The 27,501-nt window shown below is 35.2% G+C and overlaps 1 protein-coding gene across 1 annotated transcript; it reads left to right on the forward strand.

Annotated features, from left to right (window-relative positions):
- The first annotated feature begins 263 nt into the window (after nucleotides 1–263).
- On the forward strand, nucleotides 264–27,501 carry LOC110031846 (PTI1-like tyrosine-protein kinase 3). The gene is made up of 9 exons (XM_020735265.1): nucleotides 264–475; nucleotides 13,129–13,275; nucleotides 16,236–16,486; nucleotides 16,621–16,747; nucleotides 16,849–17,122; nucleotides 26,521–26,653; nucleotides 26,783–26,869; nucleotides 27,003–27,164; nucleotides 27,279–27,501. The coding sequence occupies exons 2-8, from the start codon at nucleotides 13,173–13,175 to the stop codon at nucleotides 27,147–27,149; spliced, it is 1,122 nt and encodes a 373-aa protein (XP_020590924.1). The 5' UTR covers nucleotides 264–475; nucleotides 13,129–13,172; the 3' UTR covers nucleotides 27,150–27,164; nucleotides 27,279–27,501.

Raw genomic sequence — 27,501 nt, forward strand, 5'->3', positions numbered from 1 at the left:
AATGTCTTAATAAAAATGAGATCTAATCCTAAAATATTTAGAAACATTTTTCAAACATTTTACTTCAATGAAAGCAAATAATCATTAGTTTTGGTTGGTATTCTTAATTTTTACTTCCAAATGACCATTGTCATTTGTTAACAAATATATATATATTCAATAAGTTCGGCTTCCCACCTCCGGGCTCCCGCCTCGTCTCATGGGCCTGGTTCCTGCCACATAGATGCAATGCTGTGGGAGAAGAAAAGCTATTTTTAGGGGAAAATCGGACTGATTCTGCGAGCTTCGCTGGAATTCAAAGCTAGCATTGATTTCGGTGTTTTTATTAGCAATTTTTGGACGAGTCTTTCTTCTCTAAGACCATCCATCTGTCGAGAGCCCTTCTCTCCGCCGACTCCTCACCTCCCGGACCTTGAAATCATAACCCTAGAGGCAGGAGAGAGCTTCTCTTTTGATCTTTTGGGAGTAATTGCAGGTAAGATCCTCGCCCCTTTTATTATCAAACATTTCTTTCTATCTGTAGGTGTTTTCTAATTATCTGGTGTTTCAGTTTACAATTTATATTGAATTGTGCTAATCCGGCGATCGGATTCTCCTTTTTGAAAGTTTAATTTCTTTTGGTACGAAATATTTCGCTTCAATTTCGGGCATGTGCATTGATTTTTTATTATGTTATTTATATAGTTGGACGGTTGAATTCGGATGCATGGTAGCCGTGCAGTATCATCACAGTTTGTTATTAGTTTGAATTCTGCTTTAGACCGTTTTCTTTTCCTAATATCTTTCATTTGTTTTGATGAATGATATCACTGCAAAGTTTATCTGTACTTGCACAAAACTTGATGCGAATTTCAGATGTCAATGCACCAATGTTTTTCACATTAGAAATTTCAGAATTGTTTTTGAGACCTTGTGTTGAATCCGAATATGACATGCCTAAGGAATAGAGCGGTAGGAAAAGAGAGAGGAAAAGAGAAGGTGACGTCGCAGTTGCCTCCAACGGGGAAAAGTCGGGTTGTTCCTTATATATTAAAAATGCATGCTACAAGAGAGGGGGAGAGCCAAGATGGCCTCAGTCTCCTTTTAAATAGAAGGTCCTCCTATTTATAGGGGCTCAATTGTACAATTATAGAAAGGAGGGAATGATTATGTTAACCGCCTTAAATGCAATTAATGTGTTACTTTAATATTAGATTTGTGTTACAAATTGGGTGTATTACAACGATTATTGATCGGTAGATGCATTGAGTTTGACAGACGAAATACGTTCAACCGACGAATTGAAGGTCGACAGACGGACTAAAGGTCAACAGAAGGACTGAAGGTTGGCAGACAGACTGCGGTCGACCGACATACTGCAGTTGCAATCGGCAGAAGGAATGCGATCGCCCGATGGGCTGCGTTCGGCAGAAGGAATACATTTGATTGACAAAATGCGGCCAACTGACGAATTGCGGTCGGCCGACCGACGGGGAGGTCTGTCAAATGAGGTGGTCGACTGATCTCTACTACTGTCAGATCTCGTCTATATCTGTGCGGGCACCTTTTGGTCATATATCATGTAAACTTCATTTTCAATAAATTTGCTCTCTATTTTGATTTATGCTCTAATTAATCAGGGCACTGTCTTTAGAAATATATAAATAAAAATTGTTTCTATAAATTGAAGGAGGATTATGGAGAGAATCAAGAATCTTGCTTGTGAGTACACATTTTTTGTTACAACTTCCATTGATGCTACCAATGCCACCTTCAACTTTCAGTCAATAATAATTATTGTTTCCAACAGTTGTAATGTTACCATTTGTTTTATCCACCTCTGAACTACATCGATGCCTATCATTGATCAAGCACCGATTGATGCAAAAAGTTGTGTACACCATAATTCACCCTTCTTTGGTGTTAGTGAATGACAAACCATTGTAACTTTAACCTACCTTAGAAAGTTGTTTCAAACGGGTAAGACCCTATAATTTCCCCTTTCATTTTTATTATTTAAAACATCTTATTTTTTTTTGGAGTTACTCATTTATTGGTGTGCTTAATGTCCGTGTAACTCTAAAATTATAACCTCAATCTCTACCTTCGTGGACATTTTAGCACACAATTATTTGATGCCAAATGTGAATTAAATTCACTTTCATGAGCTCTACAAATGCCCGACCAATGATCAACTGGCATGAAACTAATAACAAAGGAGCTTTCTATTCTTACTCTCATTTCATTAGGAATCAATTCTTCATTAGAGATGCTAGACCTCTATTCTGCTCTTCATTTCTAGGCATACCCCCTTGGTGGATGTCCTTTTGGGTTTTACTTGGAAAAATGAATTCATAGGATGGAGGAATATCATGATATGATCTTTTAGCTATATTGCATTAGATAACCAACCAATGGCATTGCAACACGATTTGGTTAAGGTGTGTCTCCTTCAAAATCCATTTCAGGTTTGTCAAATTGAGGGCACTCGTATAATGCCTGCTAATGTCCACGATGGAATTTAATCCCTTCCAATTATTGAAAAACTCCATGAGGCCACTCAGTCTTGTAACTAATTGGTTTTCATGACAAATTTAGTCTTGCTTCTTTCCAGTGTCATCCCTTGTGTTACCCTTCATAAAGAACTCCAACATGTAGTCCATAAAGATTCCCCAATAGCTGTCAGACTCTAGCCAACCCCTCTTAAAACATTATGGAGTCCTCTCCTTTCCCCAATGCTATTACAGGATGCCCCATTTTGAAGATGTTCAACTTGCTAGCCTTAGACTATTATGATGGGTTATTTGATTTGTATGAGCTTGCGGATCATTATAGAATTATTATTGATCATTCTAAAGGGTTTAGGTTCATAGGCCCATTCCTGATTCCGCACTTTCCATATGGGCCCGCTTTTAATTTTACCAAACTGGCTAGGTTGTTCGCTAGAAAGTTCATTATAGACCAAAAACTCAACAAAGATTCGTACCTCGTCTTCAAGATTTTCCAGAATGATGGAGAATCCATTAAGAAATATTGCCAATGATTCTTCTTAAAAGCCCGCTAAATCTTAGGGGTGAATCTCCATTTGTTCTTGGGGGTCTTTCTCGGTGGCCATTTTCTTGGTCCATTCTATTTGACACTAATTTGTGACATAATATGCTACAAAACATATCTTATTTTTCACTATGGCTCTCATATTATGATCGTTTGGGCAATTTATGCTCACCAAAAATAGCTAGAGCAACTCTTAGACAAATGCATGAATCCATAATAAGAAAATGATCAGCCCTTTGGCTAAGAAAACATAAGCATCAAATAGACCCAAAACACCTATTTCATTTAAAACATGTGGTCAATAATATCATGATGGTTATATCTTTGAATGAAAAACATATTATATTTTAGTACTTAAACCAATTCTTTGAACAATCATGATCAATCTTGCTTCTTCATTTGCTATAATGACGCAACATAAATTATTAAGTTTAATTTATCTTAAACTTTCATTTTCATGATCAATATACAATTTTATTTTGTACTTAACATGTTAAAAAAATTATTAAGATTACAAAATTTTAAAAATTTATATTATTAATATACTCATATAATTAAGCATAAAATTTGTGGTCAGTAATATACTTGATATAAGGTTAAGCATGTTGATCATGAAACTTTGCAAAGGTGTAGCTTTGTGGCCATATGATAATCGCTAATTAGTGTTGACCTCACTTTTGTGAGGACCCTTTTTCCCCTCTATAGGAACCTAGAACTTAGGGCCCGTTTGGGACAGCTTATTGGGAGCGGCGGCGTTTTGACGCCGCCTCCCTGTTTGATAAATGCTTTCGCAGAACTTATTTCTGCCGTACCGCGTTGGCGTTGGATAAATCCTTCATCCGATTCGACGCGGGCAAAACCTCGCGTCCCGCGTTCACGAGCCCCCTTGCCCTAGGATTTCCGGAGGTACCCTTGATTGCCCTCGCCTTCTCTCTCGCTTGATTTTTGATAGGAGTGGAGCACAAGGATGAAGATGGGAGTTTCGGTGGTCTATGTAAGCCGCGATCCCGTCGTTGCCTTCCCAGGTAGCCGCGATCCAGTCCTTCCCTTCCCAGAGCCGCGATCCCAGAGCTCGAGCTTCTATAGGTTGCTCGAGCCCTCTTCCACCTTCTCCTTCCTTTGCGAGATGCATGACACATGGAGAGTCCGCCTCTCCCTTACTCTGCAAGCCGCCGCACGATAGGGTTTCGAAGCTGCGATTGGAGTTCTCCTTTACTCTATCGCTCGGGTGAGTCGTTCGAGTCTTCCAGGTACTCAATCGAGTTTCTCCTTCTACTCCCTCCTTTATTTTGATGCTCGCGGCACTCTGCATAGTCGCTCGAGCTATCTTCCCTGCAATTCGATCGCGAAAATGGAAGGAAATGATCGTAGTAGGTGAGCCGCTCCTATTCTTCTCCTCTTTTTTCTTTTCTCTTTACTGTAATTGTTGTTTCTTCCTTCTCAATTCTACAGTTTTATAATCTTTAATTCTACAGTTATGTATTTGCTTGAGAAAAAAACATATCAGAAAAGCAAATTGATTCTATTGCCTTTCTTTTATCATATGTTACTTTTTACATCACAATTTGATTTGTTGGGAGGATGAGATTCTTTCCTTGAGACACAAACACATATCCGCACAGCAAATTGATTCTATTGCCTTTCTTTTATCATATGTTACTTTTTACATCACAATTTGATTTGTTGGGAGGATGAGATTCACAATTGGAGCAAATGAATGTTGCTTTTTACATCACAATTTAAGCATATTTTTTATTTTCTTTGGAATTATTGATGAATGTTCTTTTATCATATGAATGTTACTTTTTAACAAACAGGGGCAAAATGATCATTTATTGAACAACAGTTCCAAGTAAGTTGTTCTGAATAAGCTGCCTCAAACAGCAAGCCAACTTATTTTGATAATCTGCAGATTATTAGATTATCAGAATAATCTGCTTATCAGCGGATTATAAATAATCAACAGCTGCCCCAAACAGACCCTTAGCCTTAGGTTTCCCTAGTGACCTTCCTAGATGACTAGAGATGAGACTCACCCATATAGGACTTCTAGCCAGTCCTACACTCATTTGGGGTTTCCTGAGGTGAAGTTTAAATCCTCAAACCTTGGTTGAGATGCTCAAGAGTCTAGCCTGGTGGAAGCCCAAGTTGACTCCTTATAGGTGGAAGATACCCTAGGCTACCTATATAACTCAAAACCCTAGGAATTCCCCTAGGGATCCATTAGATATCCTTAAGATTCTCATTGTGCTAGGGAAAACACATCAGACAGGAGGCTAGACTTAGGCCAATGAAGAGCTCTTACCACCTTTCACCAAAAATCCAAAGGGGAAAAGAAGTGATTCACAAAGATCAAGCCTTAGTCTCACCGAAAGCTCTCCCAACACCTATTAACCCTAAAATTGACAAGAACCCCAAACACATGAATTTGGCCCTAAGAAATTGAAATCACCAAGCATCACCAAAGTCCAATTGGGCCCAAATCTAAATGAGCCAATTATGGAATAATTGACCCCATCTCAATGAAGACTAATTTGGTTCAATCTGACTAAGACCTAAAACCACTTTGGGATCAAATTCCACCAGGGAGGCAACCTCCATAACTCTTCTTATTATTGAATTAGGTAAATTATGGAAAGCCCATTAAGCTTAAATTACTGAGCTAAACCTAAACAAATTTAGGTTAACTCTAAACCCAAAAGCCCAAGACCACATGGGAGAGCCCATGGCCCATTCTCCATGGGTTAGCCACGACACAAACATGACCTAATGACCCTCCATGTCACATGGATGACTCAAAAAATTAAAATAAATTAGTCTAACCTAAATCCAAACACTAGATGACAAGCCATGCACACTTATACAAGGGGGTTTACACATGGCACCCAAGTTCACCCTGCCCATGTTCAAACCTTGAGGAGCCAAACCAGGTCAAGGGTTGGTCAAACCAGACCAATCCTGGTCCTAGCCACCACACCAAAAGCTCCCCCTATCCCCTTACACCTTGGACATATCATCTTCCTCACCATTAGAGCTTTCATGGTCAAAACATCAAAGGTAGAGAAAGCTTCCATTCTCATGCTAAATGTCCTTGGAGATTCTCAGCACATTCTCTGTGACACAACCAGAGCTTCCCCAGGCCAGCCATGGCCTCTCCCATAGCTTACCATTGCTATAAATATCCTTAACCTGAGAGGAACCTCACCACACATAATTCCTTAGGCAGCCACCTGAACCATCAGCTCTCAATAGTAAAAACACTTCCACTGACAGTGCAACTCATCCCCACCCATCTCAAGCCATCTCCACCACCATAAAGCCTCAAATTTGTCACTGAAATCCAGGACCTTTCACGACCCCAACATCAACTGTACCAAAATTCCAAATTAAACCTCCCATAAGCTTCACAAGCTTACATAACCTCCCCCTCAATCAAAATCCAAGTTTCCCCCACTCCAATACCAACCCGAGCCTCCATTTGGTCCAGCTCATAGCTAGGACCAATTTCAGAGCAAATTAAGGCAAGGAGGAGCTGTGTGGCACCATGACGATCCTTTCTGCTAAGCCCAATAGAGGCCTCACCTCTTAGGACAAGATATCGATTCAAATCCCTAAATTGAGCCTCAGTTTGGTCTCTTATGAAAGAAATGGACAATGCATGTCCACCTAACCCTATAAATAGGTTCGTCTCACCAAGATGAAGCTTTAGGAACAAACTCCATGTGATTTTATTGAGTATCGAGCTAGATCTTAGGGTTTGAGTGCTGACGGTTCTCTATTCTCTGTCCCGTGAGGACGATGAACGGATGTCGTTCGTTTTCCTATGTTCAAAACGGACAACACAGATCGAGCCAAAGCAACAGAACGTGCGGAGCGGATACCGGACCGCAGGCCACCTCAATATTTTCGTGGAAAGTGCGGCGACTTGCGGAGCGTCGCGTGAGAGTTCAGAGCGTCCGAGGATTGTGTGAGCGCCTAATGGTTAAGTAAGAAATTTCAGATTTTTTTGGTTTAAATAAATCCAAAAAAAGCATTCCAACTTTTAAAAATCCATATCTTTGCAAATAAAAAATAAAATAAACATACCTTTGAACTCAGTGATCAGAGGAAAAAATAATAAAATAAAAATGATAATAGTCAATCTATATTTAATTTTTAATTAATTAAATACTCAAGAGAGTATTTTAATTATAAAAAATTAAATACAATACAAAAAAAAAAATGAAATTTTCAGGGATTATTCCCTTTGTCATTAGGGACATTTTTTGATTTTCTAAAGTCAGGGGACATACCTAATATTAAAATGGCTAATTTCTAGCAAAAATATAATTATTTTGAAAAGTAATTATAAAAATAAAAAAAATCAGAAAAGATTAACTAGAAGGGAAATCCTAAGCATTAAAATCACCATTTCCACCTCTGAAAATTTAAAAATGGAATTAGGGTATTATGGTTAAATTTGTAAAAAGTGCAAATTTGGCATTTTAACCAAAATTGTATCAGAAACCTAGGTTAATCTTTGAAACCTAAGTTAATCATAAAATTAACTTAGAAAACCCTAAGGTTACTCCTTAATGAACACATTAAGAGGGTTAAGCTCATGAAGTCCCCTGTATGAACCACCCTTAAATTAAACCTAGGTCTAACCTAAATTAGACTAACCTAAATCAATCTAAGACCCAACCTCAAAGCCAACTGAGGTCTAACCCAGATTAGACCTAACCCAATTCAAATTTGAATTCAACCTAGGTTTGACCCCACTTAGACCAAGCTCAACCAATGTAATTTCAAACTTAATTTAGGTCTAACCTAAGTTTGACCTAACCCAAAGAAATTTAATTTAGGTCCAACCTGATTGAGACCCAACCCAAAATCCAATCCTAAACCTAGCTTAGGTCTAGCCCAAACATACACCTAAACTCAACCTAGGTCTAACCTAAACTAGACCCAACTCAATTGAAGTCTCAATTTCAACTTAGGCCCAAACCAACCTAAACCTAGGTCAACTCAACTCAAACCCAAACATGACTTAGGTCTAAACCAACCTAGACCTAGCTTAATCTGAACTTTAACTTTAACTTGAGTTAGATCCAACCCAAGCTAGACCTGACTTAATGAACTCAAACCTATCTTGGGTCTATGTCTTAGCCCTAACCAAATTAAGACTGGATTCAGGTCTAGCCTAACTTGGGCTAACCAAAATCAACTTTAATCGAACCTGGGTCAACTCGACCTAACTCAGGTTAACCCAAACCAACTTTAACCTCAACCTGGGTTAGCCTGACCAAAATCGGGTCGACCTAAACCAACTTAAAACAACCTTGGGTCAACCCGACCTAACTCGGGTTAATCTGAACCGAACTGAACCTAACTCGGGTTAACCAAAATCAACTTAAATTCAACCTGGGTCAACCCGAACTAACTAAGGTTAACCCAAATCAACTTTAACAACCTCGGGTCATCCCGACCTAACTCGGGTTAAGCTGAATCGAATCTGGGTCAACCCGACCTAACTTGGGTTAACCCAAATCAATTTAAAACAAACCCGGTTACCCCAACCTAACTCGGGATAACCCAAACTGACTTGAATCGATTTTGGGTTAACCCAACTTAGCCCAAATTAAATTCAAGTGACCTAAGTTAAGGAGCGTTTGACTTCTCATAAGAAAATAAAAAACATACTTAACACATTCTAGAGATAATATGGGATGGAGTGCAAAATAAATAAAATAAATATTACATAAAATCTCTTCGAAAAATCACTAAAAGTTAAACTTCAACCATAAAATGCAACCTGATTTGAGAAGGAATTTCGGAGGAGGCAAACCATGAGTGCTAACGAAATTCCTTCCGGTTACTTGTGACTAATCAAACCGCAAATCCAATGACCTCAGGAGGATGGAAACATGGGAATTTGACCGGGTCTTTCCCAAAATCAAGTATCAAAATGAAAATCACAAAAATATTAATCGATTTAGAAGTTTTAAACAACCTAAAATTTTCAACACCTAAAATACGAAAAAGCCATTAAAAATTAAATGAAACCTTAATGAGTAAACATCACCAAACACAACTTTAACCCCGCCACTCGGGTCTACAAGAATCTCTTGGACGACGCAACTCATGGTTGCTGACAGAAATCTTCTGGTCGGAGCTAGCTTGACCGCCTCTTCGGACTAAGTAGATCAGAGAAACTGACAACCTCGGGTAAAATAAATAATAACTAAACGGAATTATGCTAACTTTTTTTTTGTAAAGCTGTTGAAGACAAAAAGATAGGATGCCATCTTAGATTTTTTGTACATCTTTTTAGGGTGGGCTAACTCTGTTTTGCAGGGATAAGATATCATGATGCCTTAAATTTACTTTGCATGTTTTCTAGGGCAGCTATAGAGAGGTTTGATGGAGAAGTTCAGAGATAATAAGCATGATCTACATTAAATTTTTATTGATTTAGAAAAAAAGATTATGATAAGGTTCCAAGAGTTATCCTTTGGAGAGTTCTGAGAAGAAAGGTGTTGATATGACTTATATTCAAGTCATTAAAGATATGTATACTAGAGCTATTACATGCGTTTGAACTGAAGGAGGATTGACCAAATATTTTTCTATTTCTGTTGGATTACGTCAGGGATCGGCTTTAAGCCCATATCTTTTTGCTTTAGTTATGGATGGTCTTACTAGACATTTATAGGAGGATGTACCTTGGTGTATGCTTTTTGCTGATGATATCCTTCTCGTGGCTAAGACGAGAGAAAAAGCTCAGGGAAAACTTGAATTATGGAGGTCTACATTAGAGTCTAAAGGCCTTCATTTGAGTGGAACTAAAAATGAATATATGGAATGTAATTTTAGTAGTTATGGAGGTCTAAGCATAAAAAACCATGTTACTCGGTCATGTTAGTGCATCAAAATTTGTGCATGCGCATTAAAATGTATGCACACTAATAAATTTTAAATCCACATGTGCTCTCACCACTATGCTTGCTATTTAAATTCTAGGTCTAAGAATATTACACAAGTTAAATATATACTGAAGTTAATTTATAGTTTGCCTGGAAAAATGTATGAGTAGTCTTAAACTTTACTTCAAAATTATCACATCATAAAGAGCATTCATATTATCAAAATTGAATGCACACATGTTCTGACCAATATGCTCAATGCTAGAGCGTTTGGCTTGAAAATGCTTCGTGTAAAGTAAAATATAATTTTCCTCAAAATGCATACAAGTCGTCCTATTTTTGTAAAAATATCTCTGTTTCAAAACATTAATTCAAAATTATTTGATTATGCTCTCGAACTGGCCTCTTTTCTTATAGGGCATGGTCATAAGTTCTTGCTTGGCTAGTTCGATTATGGTCTTAATAAGTAATGACATAGTTTAAATTGATCTAACTCTGTGAATAGATTGGCATAGATAAAATTGATCTAAAATTGCTTTGTAATCGCATAATCAAACTAGCGTTGCAACAAGGAAAACTCAATGAGTTCAAGATTATTTCATATAAGTTTATTTTACACTAAAATGTCTAAATAATTATATCAAGGATCATGCTTGATTTTCTGATACCAAAATGACCCTTTAGAACTTTATGAATTAGCCTTATTTTTATACAGTCAGGTAGAATTTCAAAGTAGAAAATTCTAAGACTTGTAGCTTTTCTTGCTGATGCCCACCATCCATCATCAACCAACACTAATGCCACCCGTCGACATTAACAATGCCTGCCATACATTGTTTTATTGTTGACTACAATTAGATTTTGCCATCGATTGTCGTTAGTGTTGAGTAACATTGATGTCTACTATCCATTGTCATCGACTAATGAACAACACTGAGGTCCATCTATTATCAATTGATGCCAAACCTATTTTCTTTCTTTGTAATCCCTTTTTCTTTGGTGATAGATAAGGTTGAAAGGTTGTAACTTTTTATCATATATGGTGAAATTATTTTAGTTGAGCTAGACCATGTGATTTTTCCTTTTTAAGAATTTTTACTTCCAAAATCTTGGGTATCTTATGTGCTGCATCCTACTTATCTTTGTGTACTGAATATTCGTGTAATGCTAAGAAAATAATTTTGCTCTATGCCGCCATGATTTTACTGAAGCACAGTACAGGTGAACATAACTTGGATACTAAAGGGCTAATAAGATATATCCTTGCTCTACAAGTGTCGAGTAAGAATAATCAACAATCAAGTTAACTGTCCTTTTTGGTCTTGCGTACATCTCCTTTACTTATAATACATATTAATTACAATACAACAACAAAGAAGCCTTAATCCCACTACGTGGGGTCGGCTACATGAATCCTTTTTCTCCCTTGCGTTCTATTAGTGTCATATTTTCATTTAGTTCTAGTAAATTAAGATCATTTTTTATACAATAAGCCCAAGTCTTCCTAGGTCTACCTCTGCCTTTCTTAACACAAGTCGAATCTAAAACATCTACTCTCCTAATCGGATCATCAGATGATCAACGTTTAATGTGACCAAACCATCTAAGACGACTTTCTTATAATACATATTACTAACAATACAAAAATATTTTTTTTTTGTTATTTTTTGGTATTTTATTCTATCTGTTTGTATCTTCTTTTATTATACAAAATTTGAATTAATTTTATGACAATTATTAATGTAAAATGGCTTTATAAATTTATGTAAAAGGCATGATTCTGTAGATTTAAATACAAATGAAAGAAATTATGTCAAAGTTACATTTGTCCATAAATTTTTTTTAAAAAAAGATGAATAGACTATAATAATTACCTCTTTTAATTTCAATGCTGCTCTCTTTGAAATAATTTGAAAGAATTTTGTTAGTTTCAATATCTCTTTGATGACTAATGTTCTTTTGCTTCATTTTGAAGTGAAAAGACTTCTCCTGGCCCTTCTATTTTTTCACTTTCTCTCGCTTTAACATTTTTTTTACTTTATATAAGAAGCATACTTCATGCCTTTTGTTATATATAAGAAGCTAACCTCATGCATGGAACAAAAACAAGAGTTCTTTATGTAATGTAGCACTTAAAATAAGTTATAATATTTTGTCCTCTTCAATTTTCTTAAGAAGAATTTTATATAGGATTTCTAATGATTTAATCATGATCTGAACTAACCTAGTGTTAGCCCAAAGTTATTTGATCTTTATCTTGAGCAGAGTCAATTATGGTTGTTAAGATTGGTATTATTTTCTAAGGGATTTTCAATCCTTTTTACTTCTTTTTTTTATGGTGACAATTTTCAAACTTTGAGTCTAATTTAGAATCATAAAATGATAAATTATTACGTATTTATGATTATACAATAAATAATAAATAAATTGAATTCTATTTAAATTGTTTTTAATATTAATTGGTTGAAGCTTTTATTAATATTTAAATATTTTTATCTATTTTAGATTATAACATTTGAAAATATCTTCATAATTGAAATATGTTATTTTTAAGATTAATCTAGAGTTTTTAAATTAGAAGAGAAATATATTTTTAAATTGATTATCTATGTTGAGTAAAGAAAAGCACATAATATGTAATATTAATTATGTTAAACTGATTAAATAACTATGAGAACTTCATTATGAATTTGAGCTCTTGCCTTATATCAAAATTTATCTTTATTAATCTCTTTAATATTTGTAATTAATTATGAAAATTTCGATAAAGTTTCAATAATCAAGAAATAGGATTTTTTCTTCAAATTAATTACTCATATGAATAAATATTCAAATGCAATATTAAAAGAGTAGTTGATACATAAATTAAATTAGATAATAATTGGTATGATACATGCAATATATAAATTAAATTAATTGATTCTTACACCACGGGTCTTCACATTGAGTAGAACTGAGAAAATGTTTGGTGAAATGTTGCTTATTTTGCTACCTTTTAAAATTTTCTTTTTACACTGAGTTGCATTCTAATGATGCCTCCAATGAGTCAAAAAATGTGATTCCCTTTTATATTCTTCTACAAATGATTCTTACTTTGCAGTATCTCTTGACTTTGCTATATGGATTTTTACTTGTGATTGATCGGAAAGTTATATTGATTTTTTCACATTTTTTTGGCTTGTTAATCCAGACGTATATGCACGATATAGAGCTGTTGTGAAATTGAAGTTCAAGATGCCAAAGTGGCTTTGTTGTTCATGTAAGGTGGATGAGTCTGATGGCCTGCATTTCAATGAATCCTTGAGGAGTCCAAAGCCCTATATGGATTATAGGACTGGTTTGTTTTTTGTTCTATCATGATCATTCCTTTAAATTGGTTATAGCTGTAATTCATGCTACAAGCTTCCAAGTAACACTTTTAAATGAATTTACTTTAAGCTTGCAAGTTTGTCCTTTTTTTTTCTCCAAATAAATTAGGGCATGCCAATTTCTTTTATTTTTTTTTACGTCTTTAAATCTTCATCCTTGATTTTCTTCTTAATTATTACAACAGAATGAAACTTTTATGTGCTCTGTTTGAAGAATAGATGGTGACATGGACAGTATTCTTATATACATGCCAATCTTGAAACTTCTTTAGTTTAATTTTTTGAAATCTCCTTCTAACTATTCCCATCATTAAGGATTATCTGTACTCTTTGCATTAAGCATGACTTTTTCATTGATTTTACATTCAAGTTTTAACTACTATGATTCTCTGGTATGTGTCTAATTCTTGTGATTTATTTTACTTGGCCATGAAGATGCTATCATTATTTCTTTTATCTGAATTATTTATAATTGAGTTAAAATCTTGTAGAAATGAGCTAAATATAGGTTGCAAAAATGCGGGAAGGGTTATTGGTCTCAAAAAACTTGTCGATGTTAGATCTATTAGTATGAATTTTAATGGGACTTGTATATGTTGTATGAGGGTTTTTGGGTGCTCAATTCTGAGATCACAATTTAATCTGATACGGTGTGGAAATTCTTAGATGGTTGATGTATTTCTTTAGGAAAATTGGTTTCTCTTTCAGTACTCTTTAATTATGGGTTGGAATTATTCTAAAACTGTTATATTTTTGGAATGATTTTTCCATGAACAAACAAACTGTCCAAAATAAGTTTTGAATGGGCCAGGTTTGGTTCACTATTGATTTAACCTGAATGCAAACTGATTTATTAAAAGTGAAACACATAAGTTCACGATCTCTTTATGCCCTTGCTTTCATCTGCTTTTGTCGTTCTTTATGGTTTGACATCATCATCTGTTGCTTAGTCATCAATATTTACTTCTTGCTCAACTATCACTAAACAACATGTCGTCTTCCAACAGAAACTTTTGTCTTACATTAGCAATGGGGGATGTTAGATCTGATTGGGCCAACGAAAACAAAGAGCAGTAATCAGATTATGTGGAATTAAGAAGGCTTCCAAATTTGATGGCACGGTGAAGAAAATGTAGAAATTTTCTGTTCTTATGAATCGTTTAGCGGTAGTGCGAGCAGTGATGTGTCGGTAGTAGTGAGACAATGCTATGAGTAACGTCAATAGAAATAAATGCTCGTAAAAAAACTTGTTCTATTCATTAATCACATGGGCTTATATAGGGCCTTACAATATTTTACAAATAAATTCCTAGACTTCTTTTATATTTCCTATTTACAATTAGGACTCTAAACTAGATACAAATATCAACACTTCCCCTCAAGATGGGCCAAAGGCATCCACAAAGCTCATCTTGTCACATCACTTAGACAAATCTAATGAGTCAAGTCCTTTTGTGAGCCAATCAACCACTTGCTTTTTAGTGGCTACATGACGTAGGTCCAGTAGTCTGTTATTTAGTTTTTCCTTGATGAAGAACCTATCAATCTCCACATGTTTGATTTTATCGTGCTGCACCGGATTGTTGGCAATGTTGATTGCTAAATTGTTGCCGCACCACAACTTCATTTGAGCTCCTTGGTCTACCTTGAGGTCTACTAATAAGGTTCTCAGCCACATCATCTCGACACTTTTTAAGGCCATGACCCTGTATTCTGCCTTTGTTGTTGACCTTGCTAGTACTGACTGTTTCTTACTCTTCCAAGAGACCAAGTTGCTCCTTACAATCATGTAGTATCCAGATGTGGACCTCCTATTGTCAATACAACTCGCCCAGTCAGAGTCACAATAGCCCTCAATCCCTAGTTGTCCATTCTTCCTGAAGATTAACTCCTTCACTCATGTACTTTTCAAGTACCTCAGAATCCGATACACAACATCCATGTATCCCTTCCTCCGATTATGCTTGCATTGACTCACCATTCTTACTGCAAATGATATGTCGGGACGAGTGTGACTTCTATAGATGAGTCGACCTACCTACTTTGGGTGCCTCTCTCAATAAACTGGATCTCCTGCCTTTGCACTCAATTTTCCCTTCTGATCATTTGGTGAAACTGCAAGGTTGCATCCTGACATGCTTGTCAAGTCTAGCACATACTTCCTCTGAGATAGGACAATTCTCTCTACTCCACGAGCAGCCTCAATCTCAAGGAAGTATCTTAATTGTCTTAGGAAGTATCTTAGGGTCAACTAACATTTTTTTTTATTTCTTCATGCAATTATGTTTCTGTGTTGCTCTTTAAAACGTGCCTTCTGACATTGGTATTTTAGAAAGTAGGGAAATATTTGCAGAAATCAACTAAATAAATTTATTTGGACTAATGTTTTTCTTATTTCAGCACAACCAATGATGCATTTTGAAGACCTTTGTAAGGGAAAATCTTGTGGAGTTGGTAGAGAGCTTTCACTCCGACTAGAAGACTCGATTTCAAAGCACAGTCTAACAACTAATTTCTAATTTAGTTAACATTAAGGCTCAAGGAAGATGCCTTCACTTAATTTTTGCTTCCTTAATGTTGACAATCATAATAATAATAATAATTATTATTACTACTATTATTTCTGTTATTACTATAAATATTATTGCTACCATTTTCGTTACTATTACTATTACTATTATTATTATTATTATTATTATCATTATTATTATTATTATTTTTGTTATCTCCTTTTTTATTTCATTTTGATTTTTTTTGTCACTCTTCTAGTGATTTATCTGCATCAACAACACCTTCCCCTTTATAGAACTCTGGTTCATATTTTCTTTTATAAAAATCTTTGATAATCGATAAAGTAAATTCATTTTGCATCATTAGTTAACTGTTTTCTATAATCAGATCAGTTTGTTTTGTTGTTTGACTTTTTTAGGCCTGCAAAAAGGTTCAAAGTTTTCTGCTGTAGCTAAAAATGAACCACAAAAAATGCCGTCCTCTATTGATGTGCCTGCATTGTCTTTTAATGAACTGAAGGAGAAGACCGACAATTTTGGGTCAAAAGCTTTTGTTGGGGAGGGTTCTTATGGAAGGGTATATTTTGCCATTTTAAATGGTAAACGAGTGGCTATAAAAAAGCTTGATGTCTCTCAAGAGCCTGAGTCCAATACAGAGTTTTTAACTCAGGTACGGCATTCTTGATAATCTATTCTTGTTTTTATGCTACTTGGAACCCATTTTTTTTACCTTTTTTTAAACTTTTTTATCAATTTAATTTTCTTAAATACTTGAAATTTTGAGCATTAACTGTACAAAACCAGGTTGCAAAGGTTTCAAAATTGAGGCACGAGAATTTTGTAGAATTGCTGGGTTATTGTCTGGAGGGGAATCTTCGTTTATTATGCTATGAGTTTGCAACCATGGGTTCATTGCATGATGTTCTGCATGGTATATATGATGTTTTTGTTTTTATTACCAATGATTTTTATTTATTACATTAAAATAGATGTCTTTATCTTAGTAAATTTGTTTCTCTTCTGGAAAATCAGGCAGAAAAGGAGTGCAAGGTGCACGACCTGGTCTTGTCCTTGATTGGATGCAGCGTGTGAGGATTGCCATTGACACAGCGAAGGGGCTAGAGTTTCTCCACGAGAAGGTTCAGCCTTCAATAATACATAGAGATATCCGGTCAAGCAACATTCTTTTATTTGAGCACTTCAAAGCAAAAATTGCAGATTTCAATCTTTCAAATCAAGCCCCTGATATGGCTGCTCGTCTTCATTCTACCCGTGTGCTAGGAACCTTTGGTTATCATGCTCCAGAGTAATTACTTCTGAAACTCTATGCAAACGCTATTTTCATAGATATATCCACTCTATATATATATATATATATATGTAGATAGATAGATAGATAGATGGATAGATATAAAGTTGGTTTGTTCTGCCGTTTAGTTTCAAGTGATGCAAAGTCACATATAAGTTTGAACCTTAAATTATTTCCTGTTAGCAAAACTTAAACTTGTTCTTTGGTTTCTCTTGAAGGTAATACTCCTAAATTTGTCCTTGATGCTGCTAAATAAGTGCACAAAGCACCAACATCCTATCTATGAAGCATTAGCATAGTACGAAACATCAGGATACAAAACGGACGAACACTGGAACATGGAAAGAGTAGGATATATATATGCATATGCATATTATAAATATTCATTTGGAGATTATATATTGATCATCATAAAATATCTTCCTTTGAAAAAAAGTCATCGCACTTTATGTAATCATTGAGTTTTAAATAATAACACCAAGATTAAAAAAAAGGAGAAATTTTAAAATAACAGCAAGGTTTTGATATAATTGTCAGATAGTTTAGCCTATATGAGTCACATGCCCATTCAAATCAAATGGAATAGAGAGAGCGAGAGATTGAGAGAAAATAAAGAAGGGGAAGCATTGTGCCTACCATAGCTGATCTGTAGAGAAGGAAGAAGGATGACAAAGAAAGGAAGGAAAGGAAGAAGGAGAGGAGTTGCATGCTTCTCATACTTGGGATTCGACGCCCGTGCAAAGAAGAAACTGAGCGGCATCGAGGAAGAAAGGTGGAACTCTAGTGTGCATCCTCTTTGCAAAGGAAGAGGGGAAGAAGCGATGGAAGAGGAGTAAGAAGAGAAGGTGGCTATCGAATCCTAGTCGAAAGAAGATCTCCTCTCATGTAATGTAGTAGAGTTGAGTCGAGCTTAAAGGAATAGGGAAGGGGAGGCATCTCATTTGTGTGCAGGAAAGGAGGGGCTGCTCGAGGTGCGGTTGAAAGATTTATTAAGGTGAGTTAGGGTTTAAGTTTTAAAATTAATTAATTATGTTATGATGTTAATATTAAAATTTTATGAATTAAAATTTATATGATAAATTGAAGTTTTTGTGAGAAAGACTATCGATTTGAGCAAATTTTGGTAAGGTAAGAGTTTGGGTGCTTTAACTATATTAGATATTTTGTTTAATTCAATAAATGTTATTACGCAAGACTTAATGAATAAATAAGGAATTGAAGACTGATAAATCCTTGGAATTTGAGGAAGAAAATGAAAATTTTTGGAGTAAAAAATAAATTTTAGTGCTTTAATCACAAATTCTTACATAATTAAATTCCTATTGATCATTAAATTTTAATTTAGGAAAGTTATGAGTTTTAATATAGTGTGTTGATTGAAAGATTTGGAGAGATTGTATGGAGATTGTGTGAGCGAGGATTAATATAGAGGGAGTTTGAAAGGTGCAACTAGTGTTAATTAAAGAATAAGAAAGGGGAATTCATTTGAAAGAGAAAGACATTCAAGGGTCCAGTTGAGTAATGGATTTTTTATTTATACTAAATTGATGATTTATTTAAAAAAGACTTGCATTATTGTCTTAAAAACATCAGCTTCTCTTATTATATGCATATTAAAATTTAAAGGATTTTTGAAGTGAAAATAAATCAAATAAATAAGGGTAAATTGTTGTTCAATGACTTTAAATGGATATAATACAAATGAAATGAACTATAAAGGATTAAGTTAATTAGGATTTACTCCCTTATGGTATTTGTTGGGGACGTTTTGTATCTGTGCACAAAAAATGAAATAAAAATGGTAAAGGCGTACTTTTGGATGCAAAATTTTGTAGGATACTTTCGAGTATAATAGTGATCCTGACGTGACTTCTTAAAAATGTAAAACTTAAATTAAAATAGAAAGGATTGATTTAAATTAAAAGTTTACAGTTTGTTTAATTAATGAATTACATTTTTTTGGGGCATTCATGGATAGCATTTGTATATTAATTTAATACACAATAAGTTTGTAATTGTTCATTAAGTAGGTGTAAACTTACTATTCAAAGTACTTATCCCTTTTCGGCAAAGCTGTAAATCGATATGTCTCACAGAAGAGAGTTAGTTTACACGATACTGACTACTGATAATAGGTAGTAGCTTGTTTGTTATGATTCTAGCTTTTTTATACTGTTTATATCTGAGTAATGATACTATTGTTGGTTGGATTTGTGATATTGTTTTACTTTCAAACTATGTTATTTCTTTGATTAACTTTGATTATTGTTTAATGTACTTTGTGGTTTTTTAGTAACCCTTTTTATTATTGGAAGCTATGATGGTTTATTGTATATAAGAAAAAAGAAAGGTTAATACCGTCCGACCATAGTTTCTTACTTGGTTACTTCTAAAGTATCAAGTCGGGTCATAATAAAAGTGGTATCAAAGAATTTAAGTTTGAATTCTGATAAAAAAGAACAATTTGGTTGATTAAATTAATTGGGAGACAATATAAATGAATGTCTAATTGTATTTTTCGATATATTATTTCATAAATATGGATAATTAAGGGCAATTTAGACAAAGTAACACTTTGACTAATATACCTCCAAATATCTCAGTGAACTCAAGTGTTTGTACTGAGATAATGACTATATTGACTCAGTTGATTGGGAACTCTCAGTCTCAGGCCAGTTCTAGTATGGGAGGCCAAATGGACAAATATTCTATTTCAAAGTATGAGGCCCTCTCTCTTTTCTAGAGGAGGAAGTCTAGTGGAGGTCGAGAACTGGCTAATGAGAGTGAAGAAGATTATAGATGGATTGTTTTGTCCATCAGAGAGTAGGGTTACCGTTGCCACTTTTTGCTTTCGAGGGAGAAGCTGAGAGTTGACGACAATGATAGTTGTAGGAGAAGTTTGGAGGTAGACCAATCACTTGGTGCAGTGGAAGGAGTTTGTGGAAACCTTTAGAGATTAGTTCATACCACAGTCAATCAGTAGACATATGTAGAACAAATTTATCAGGCTGGTGCAAGTTAATCGTTCGATCATGTAATATGAGACATAATTCACTATGCTTTGAAGGTATGCATCGAGTTGTTTCCAAAGGTTGAGAAGCATCGTAGATTTTTTTCTGGGTTTTAAGGATATGATAAGACAACCACTGATTTTTTTTTGGACCGAGGATTACTCTTTTTTGGCAGAGAGGGACAAAAGGATTGATCTGGATTTACAGGCTAGCTAGAGGGACCTTCAAAAAATGAGAAATTCAAAGGGATCCAAGTTTTCTCTAGGATCTCAGAGCAGTCAACTCTTCTAGTCAGGAATTAAAAGTGCTAAGAAGGCTAAATCCAATAATGTTGGTAGCCAGAGTAAAGCCAGGAAGTGTGACAAGTGTGGAAGGTTTCATAAGGGTGAGTGTCTTTCTGGATCTACTACATCTTTTTGGTGCCACCAACTATGACACTTGACAAGGATTTGCCTTAGCTTGGGATAGAGCGCTCCAACAGAATCTTGGAGCTTTAATAGGTCGAAGACAACTACATCCATTGGATCAATGCTAAGTTATGGTTAGGCCCACAAAATATTTAGCCTAGAATTTATGCATTGTCACAACAGAAAGTTAAAGATTCCCCTGAAGTTATCAGAGGTATGTTTTTTATTTAAGAAATTTTAAACTAGTGCACATTTAATTATAATAGAATTCTTGTCATATTATTCATAACATTTTGTAAGAACTTAAATGCATTAATATGTCAACCCTAAATGTTCAATGCAATTGGTTTAATATAATATGTATCATAAATCCTCAGAATAAGCTAATAAAAATATTGTTTGATACCGGAGCATCACATTCTCTTATAGCCGAGGAATTGGTTAAAAGTAGTGTACTTGAATAATATCTTAATGTTTGTATTATTATCTATTAGAATATCAAATGATACTTCTATGGAGGTTAATCAATTGTGCAAGGTGAAGCTAATGATTGGTGGAAAGGATTTTGGTGCACCATTGATTGTATTACGCTTGGTGGAGTTTGAGACAATTTTAGGCATGTACTGGTTGTATAAAACATTTGTCACAATTGATTGCAATAAGAAAGCTATCAAAATAAATATACTTCTGAAGACAAAAGTTAAATTTTATGGTAATAAAGGGCTAACTTTGATGATAATCTCATATTTGAAGGCCTTTAAATTATTAAATAGTGGAAGTTAGGATTTTTGGGCCCACATGAATGATAGTACTAAGGAAGTGAAAGTCATTTATTGATATTTCAGTGGTGAAGAAGTATCAAGAAGTTATTGATAAAATCAAACGTAAAATTAACGATTGGAGAAATGTTTTCCTTTCTACTGGGGGCAGGATTTCTTTGCCATCTAGTGTTCTTCAGAGTATTCCACTATACGCTTTGCATGTGTTTAATAAAAAAAAAGTGCTATCAATGTCATAGAGAAGCTATCAATGTCATTGAGAGAATTTTTAATAAATTCGTTTGGGTGGGAAATGGTGCTAAGAGGATTTGGGGCTCTTGGCATAAGGTCTGTAAGCCTAAGAAGGCTGACGGTTTTGACTTCAAAGCCTTGAAACATACAGATGAAATAAATTTTAAAGCTTTGAATCATACGGTGGAAATAAACCTTTGCAAACTTTGGTTTAAATTTAGATTGGGCTCATCTCTATGGGCTTCCTTTATGTATCAAAAATATTGTGCTCAAACTCACCCTTCCTAGGTTTTGTGGAAGGTTGGTGATTCTGGTATCTGAAAAGCAGTTGCTAATGCTAGAACTACTGTTAATGATTTCATGTTTTGGGATATAGGTGACGGAAACATCTCTTTCTGGAATGATAATTGAGGGTTATCTCTCTGAATACTCTCACCCTCTACATACTAACTCCTTATTGGTTTCTGATTTCTTTTTTCAAGATGGCTGAAATTTCTCCAAATTATGTTCTATGGTGGGGGAGGAAAATGCAAAGCATATTATTAATATTCTTATTACCCCTTCATGCAGGGATTTCCCCGTGTGGAAAAGGAACAATTCTCAATCGTTTTGCAAATTAATATATGACACTTTACATTCACACCGCGATTGGTTTTGGAAAAAATGGATTTGGCACAAAATTTTAACTCCCTTTATATCCTTTTTCCTTTGGCGTTCTCTCTTCTTTACAAGATAAAATCAAGCGTAAAATTAACGATTGGAGAAATATTTTCCTTTATACTGTGGGCAGGATTTTTTTGCTATCTAGTGTTCTTCAGAGTATTCCACTATATGTTTTGCAGACGTTTAATCCAAAAAAAAGTGCTATCGATATCATGGAGAGGCTTTTTAATAAATTCCTTTGGATGGGGAATGATGCTAAGAGGATTTGGGGCTCTTCGCATAAGGTCTGTAAGCCTAAGAAGATTGGCGGGATTGGCTTTAAAGCTTTGAAACATATGGTGGAAATAAACCTTTGTAAACTTTGGTTTAAATTTAGATTGGGCTCATCTCTATGAGCTTCTTTTATGCATCATAAATATTGTGGATGGCTGTCAGAAATGTCAGGTGGGCTCCCCCCTCATCGGGTTTTGTTAAAGTTAATGTGGATGGCTGTTAGAATCCTTTTTATGCTGCGGTTGGGGACATTTTTAGAAATTATGAGGGTAGGTGTCTTTGCTATTTCACCTCTTATGTTGCCACTGACAACTCATTAGCCACGGAATGCTGAGGATTTTTTCTGGCTTTAATGATGGCAAGTGTTTTCAATTTTCATACGATTGAAGTGGAAATCGATTCTAAAATGCCGCTGACAACTCATTAACCGATTCAATTTTCATACTTTTGGGAATCTCTCCTCCCCTCTGAGATATAATTTGCACTTTTAAACGTATTTTAGTTTTAATGGCTGCAAGACAATTAGAAGTAAATTGGAAATTCATTCATAGAGAGAGAAACTCCCCTGCTGATTGGTTAGCCAAACATGCAGGGGAGGTCTGTCACGTTGGCATTTATCCTCCTGCTCCACTCAGACGTCTTTTCACTGGGGACAATTTGAATCTGCCATATGTTCGAATTTAAATTTTGGTGCTGCTTGGCTTTACCACTGAGGGCCTTCTTTCTGTATGGTGGTTGGGTTTTGCACTTCTTCCTTTGCGGGATTTTATTTTGTTTGGCAGGTCTCTTCGGTTTGCAGCATGCCTGGTTTTGTCTCACTGTTTTCTGCTCTCATTGTTTCCGCTGGCCTACTGTTGTTTTGGTTTTCTCTGCTATGATCTCCAGATTTCCAAAGGTTTTTGTTACTCGCTGGAGTGCTCTCGAAGAATTACTACTAACTTGAAGACAATTTTTTGTACATTTTCTTTCTCTTTACATGTTAAGCAATACACGAATACAGGTTTACTTAGTTTTGGGTATACTTGTAATTTTTGGTGATTTCTTTTGTGTGAGTTGTACTGTGGGGAGAGGAACCCCTAGGGGTGTGTTCAAATGTATTTTTTGCTTTCAAAGTCGGGGATCCTCCCCTTCCAATTTCTGTACATTTTCTTTGAATTAACGCGTAGGGAGCCACCATCGCTCTTTCCCAAAAAAAAAAAAAGTATCAAGAAGTTCTTCTTAAGGATTTACTCGGACTACCATCAATAAGAGAAATAAATTTTACCATTGAGCTATTGTTAGGATCTGAACCAATATGCAAGGCAACATATAGAATAACAGTAAATGAATTGTAGGTGTTAAAAATCATTTGCAGAAATTGTTAGATAAGAGGTTCATCAGACCTAACACCTCACTTTGGAGAGCTCCAGTGTTATTTGTGAAGAAGAAGGATAAGGGCTTTCTAATTTGCATTGACTACATAAGCTCACATTTAAAAATAAATATCCACTTCCGATGATTGATAACTTGTTTGATCAATTGGAAGGAGCTTTTGTATTTTCAAAGATTGATATGAAGTTAAATTGCTATCAGTTGAGAATTAAAGAGGAAAGTATAGCAATGATAGCTTTCAGAACCAAATATGAACACTATGAATTTGTTGTGTGTCATTTGGGCTGACTAATGCTTTAGTAGTTTTTATGAATTTAATGAATAAAGTATTAAGGCAGTTTTTGTATACAATTATGATTGTATTCATAGATAATATGTTATATTCGAGGGATAAAGCCAGCCATGCAGATCATCTACATGCTATTTTATAGGTTTTGAAGCTGACTAAATTGCTCGCCAAAATTTTTAAATGTGAATTTTGACTTACAAGTGTTGCTTTTCTTGAACATATTATCAGTGGAGAAGACATATATGTGGATCAGAATAAGATCGAAGCAATTGCAGATTGGCCAAAACTGACTAGTGTTTTTTAGGCTTGGACTTTTCTAGGTCTAACTGATTATTATGAGAGGTTTGTAGGAGTTTCTTAGATAGCTATGCGTTTATCCGAGTTAACATAAAAATTAGTAAGGTTTGATTAGACTGATTGTTATGATGAGGCTTTTCAGAAGTTGAAGTCTTGCTTGATGAGTATTTTAGTGTTGACTATTCAATTAGGATCCAATGAGTTTTCAAATTTTTAGTGATGTATCTTTGAAGGGTTTGAGTTGTGCACTTATACAACATGGAAGGGTTATTGCCTATGCTTCAATGCAATTGAAGAATCATGAAAGAAACTATCTTACCCATGAATTGGAGTTAGCTTCAGTTGCATTTGCACTTAAGATTTGGAGACACTTTGTATACGAAGTCAGATGTGAGGTACTTACTTATTACCAGAGTTGAAGTACATCTTTACTTAGAAAAAGTTAAATTTGAGACAGAGGAGATGACTGAAATTTATTAAAAACTTTGACTTGGATATATAGTATTACCCGGGAAAAACAAATGTGGTGACATATGCACTGATTAGGAAGGCATTAGGTAAATTGAACTATTTATTCACTTAGCATAAGTGGTTACTTAAAGATTTGGAGAGATTGAAGCTATTTTTGATTAGTTGTTGTGATAAGCGTATGATTCAATTAAATTGGTTGTCTGCACAGTTCACTTTGTAGGGCAGAATCAAAGATACATGTCCTTCCACCAGGTCTATAAAACTAAAGGGGGAGTCAACTGCTTCCCTTGCTCATCATCTGAAGGGATCCGTCCCATCGTATGACGCTTTTTCATGGGACCTCCCTTTTTCATTAGAAATCCCCCTGCAGGACGATCATTGAGCGAATTCATTGACCCCACTTTGACCACAAGTTCAGAAGTCTTCGCCTTGGGCACTACACGTTTATTGGGTCTTTCGCTCCTAGAAGCTGATTTGCCCTCTTTTTCATCGCTTGATACACCATAGCTCGAAACTCCTCATTGAACTTGACTGACTTGAGAAGCTGTCTGCCCTCCATCGCTTGATACACCTAGAGGCCAGAAGGAAGATAATCCTCACATGAATTGGACTCAACTGCTCTCCTGGAGTCAATCGATAATTGTTTCAGTAATTTAATGTATTGATGCCAGGCCCATAAAGGCCAGGTGGGAGCCAACATATGCTTACAGTCCTATTTAGCCTGGCACTATCTTGTTCTCCCAACCCCATATGGTCAGACTAGCTTTTGTGCTCCCGGTCCCATGTGGCTAGATCCCTTTGTTGGCTTCTGGCAGCTTCCGGACGAATGTTATTTCACACTCCCAGCATGAAATCCATGTATTGACTAACATACCCCCTAAAAAAAAGTTTATGCAATTTTACTGTTCTATACTTTGCTATTGTTTTCTTTGTTCTCCTTTCTCTCCTTCTCGTGGTATAATCCTTAGGCGTGTCTCCCATACAAATTTGGATTCAACAAATAACAATGTTGAGAATTTGATATAAGATTTGTTGGCACATTAGTTTTAAATTCAAAAACTTATATCCTGACAAGGATACTGAACAACCTCCACAACTTCATTGCGTGCTTTAAATTTTAGCATATATTTGATTCTTTTACTAATATAGAACCTTTTGATGTCTTGCTAACTTCTAATCATGAACTTTCTCATTAGATTTGTCTACCTAAATTATCATTTTTATTAAGAATAAACTAGTAAATCTTTTTTTGAGTTGCATGTGACAACTTTCTTCCTTCCTTTGCATGTGACGACTCCCTTCTTCCAACCATCCCCCTCGATGTTTTTCATTCTCCCAACTCTTTGGAAGGTTGTTTTTATCTTCTTTTTAGATGGAAGTTTAAAGGAAAGTTTGTGGTTAATTTTTACTTTTTACTTTTTACTATTTTAAGAATTTGCATCACCCTTTTTTATTAGCATCTACAACCATTTAACTAAGTATTTGTCATTATATTTGAATCTAAGATTATGGGCAAATTATGCGCGTCCTTGAACTATAGAATGTAATTTCTTAGATGATTAAAACTCATAATGAAGTCACTATATGCCATATTGATATGCAGATATGCCATGACTGGACAGCTGACACAGAAAAGCGATGTATATAGCTTTGGTGTTGTTCTTTTGGAGCTTCTGACTGGAAGAAAGCCTGTTGATCATACAATGCCTAGAGGACAACAGAGTCTCGTTACTTGGGTGAGTTAACAAATACTTGTGGACTTCTAGTCTAGTAGTTAGATCAATATAAAACTTTAAACCTCTCCATAACGAACAATGTTCTCAACTTCATGACTGCTTATATGATTTCTTTTTTCTGCCATCCAGGCTACTCCACGATTGAGTGAGGATAAGGTAAACCAATGCATCGATCCAAGATTAACAGGTCAATATCCAACCAAAGGAGTTGCAAAGGTTGTTTTTTAAGCTTTATTGCTTGTTCATCTTATTACTTATTTGCATAAATTACATGGCTTAAGCTTAAGCTTGCTCTACCATCCATTATGAAAGCAAAATTTGATCATATTTATTTTAATTGGCACTACAGCTTGCAGCAGTGGCTGCTCTATGCGTGCAGTATGAAGCTGAGTTCAGGCCAAACATGAGCATTGTTGTAAAGGCACTCTCACCCCTCCTTGTAAATAAGCAGCCTCCTCCACAGCCAGCTCCCGTAACGTCACTTTTGGATATGTGAACCCATTCATACATGGTTTGCTTCTACATTTTCTGCTTTTATCTAAGCAACTTCATTAATTCTAGCCGTAATTTCAATGTAAGAGTTTGCATTTATAAAAGTCACTTGAGCATTTGCTTGGTCCTGCAGGTTTTTTATTATTCTTTGCTTCTTTATAAATGAAACCGGAGATTCCATGTTATGTTGCCGCTTACCGCTTCTCATTTTTTACGAACTCGTATGCTTCTTCGAGGAAATTAATGTCCGAAACAAGTTAATTCTTTATTTGATCATTTTTATGGAAATTGTTTTTCTTTCTATTTGCTGGAGAAGCTAATATAAATACGACTTTTCTGTAAGGATTTCGCCTCAT

The sequence above is a fragment of the Phalaenopsis equestris genome, unplaced genomic scaffold (genome assembly GCF_001263595.1).
Source record: "Phalaenopsis equestris unplaced genomic scaffold, ASM126359v1 Scaffold000851, whole genome shotgun sequence".
Lineage (NCBI taxonomy): Eukaryota > Viridiplantae > Streptophyta > Magnoliopsida > Asparagales > Orchidaceae > Phalaenopsis > Phalaenopsis equestris.